The sequence below is a fragment of the Perkinsus marinus genome, assembly GCF_000006405.1.
Source record: "Perkinsus marinus ATCC 50983 genomic scaffold scf_1104296940890, whole genome shotgun sequence".
Classification (NCBI taxonomy): Eukaryota; Perkinsozoa; order Perkinsida; family Perkinsidae; genus Perkinsus; species Perkinsus marinus.
In genome coordinates, this window is record NW_003212666.1 from 202 (window position 1) to 1,048 (window position 847).

General features: G+C 47.3%; 1 protein-coding gene across 1 annotated transcript; it reads left to right on the forward strand.

Annotated features, from left to right (window-relative positions):
• Positions 1-254: 254 nt before the first annotated feature.
• Positions 255-817, forward strand: Pmar_PMAR022458 (T-complex protein 1 subunit zeta, putative; the record flags this gene model as incomplete). Its single annotated transcript, XM_002781912.1, has 4 exons — positions 255-312; positions 368-436; positions 491-636; positions 685-817. Coding segments are annotated over 4 exons (406 nt in total), but the record flags the coding sequence as incomplete, so codon positions are not given.
• Positions 818-847: the final 30 nt, after the last annotated feature.

Below are 847 nucleotides of genomic sequence, written 5' to 3' on the forward strand. Positions count from 1 at the left end.
AAATACTGTGTAGAGGCTGTATATACTCCTATAGTGGTGCCCTTTCACATTTGTGAATACAGCATTAAGTAGCGATGACAAGGCCAGCTGAAGGGTACTTGCAAGGAATAATGGCTGTAGATGGCTGTCTCCGGGGAGAGGTGAGTTAACCATGATGATTAGTGATAAATGTATTGACTTCTCTCGAGTACACTGTAGTGGGTCTGAGTTGAAGCATTTGATCCTATTGTTTCATCTGCAGTGTAATTACGATTATGACTTCGCTCCGCCCTAATATTATTCTGCTCAAGCAAGGAACGGATTCTTCCCAAGGTGGAGTTGTGGTCATTCTGAGGATTTGGTCTTCCGAAGTGGTCATTTCGTTTAGGTATTCCTCAGATTATTTCTAACATCAACGCCTGTGAAGTGATTGCGGATATCGTCCGCACGACGTTGGGTAGGAGTTGGAGAAGGAGTGGTATGAATAATTAATCCGTGGGCATGCGTGCAGGTCCGAGGGGCATGGACAAGCTGATTCATTCAGCGAACCGCGAACCGACTATCACTAACGACGGGGCTACTGTCATGAGTTTACTTAATATCAGCCATCCCGCGGCTAAGTTGATGTCGGACATCTCGAAGGCTCAGGATGATGAAGTGACGGAAATGTGGTATGATATATTCGGCGATTATTACTCTTATCAGGTCGGAGACGGCACTACGTCAGTGGTATTGCTCGCAGCTGAGTTGTTGAAGGAAGCGAAGATGTTCCTGGAGGAAGGCCTACCACCTCGGGCTCTTCTTAAGGGCTATCGGAAGGCACTTGAACTGGCACTGGGTAGTTTGGGGTTGCTGGAAGCGCTCGCCA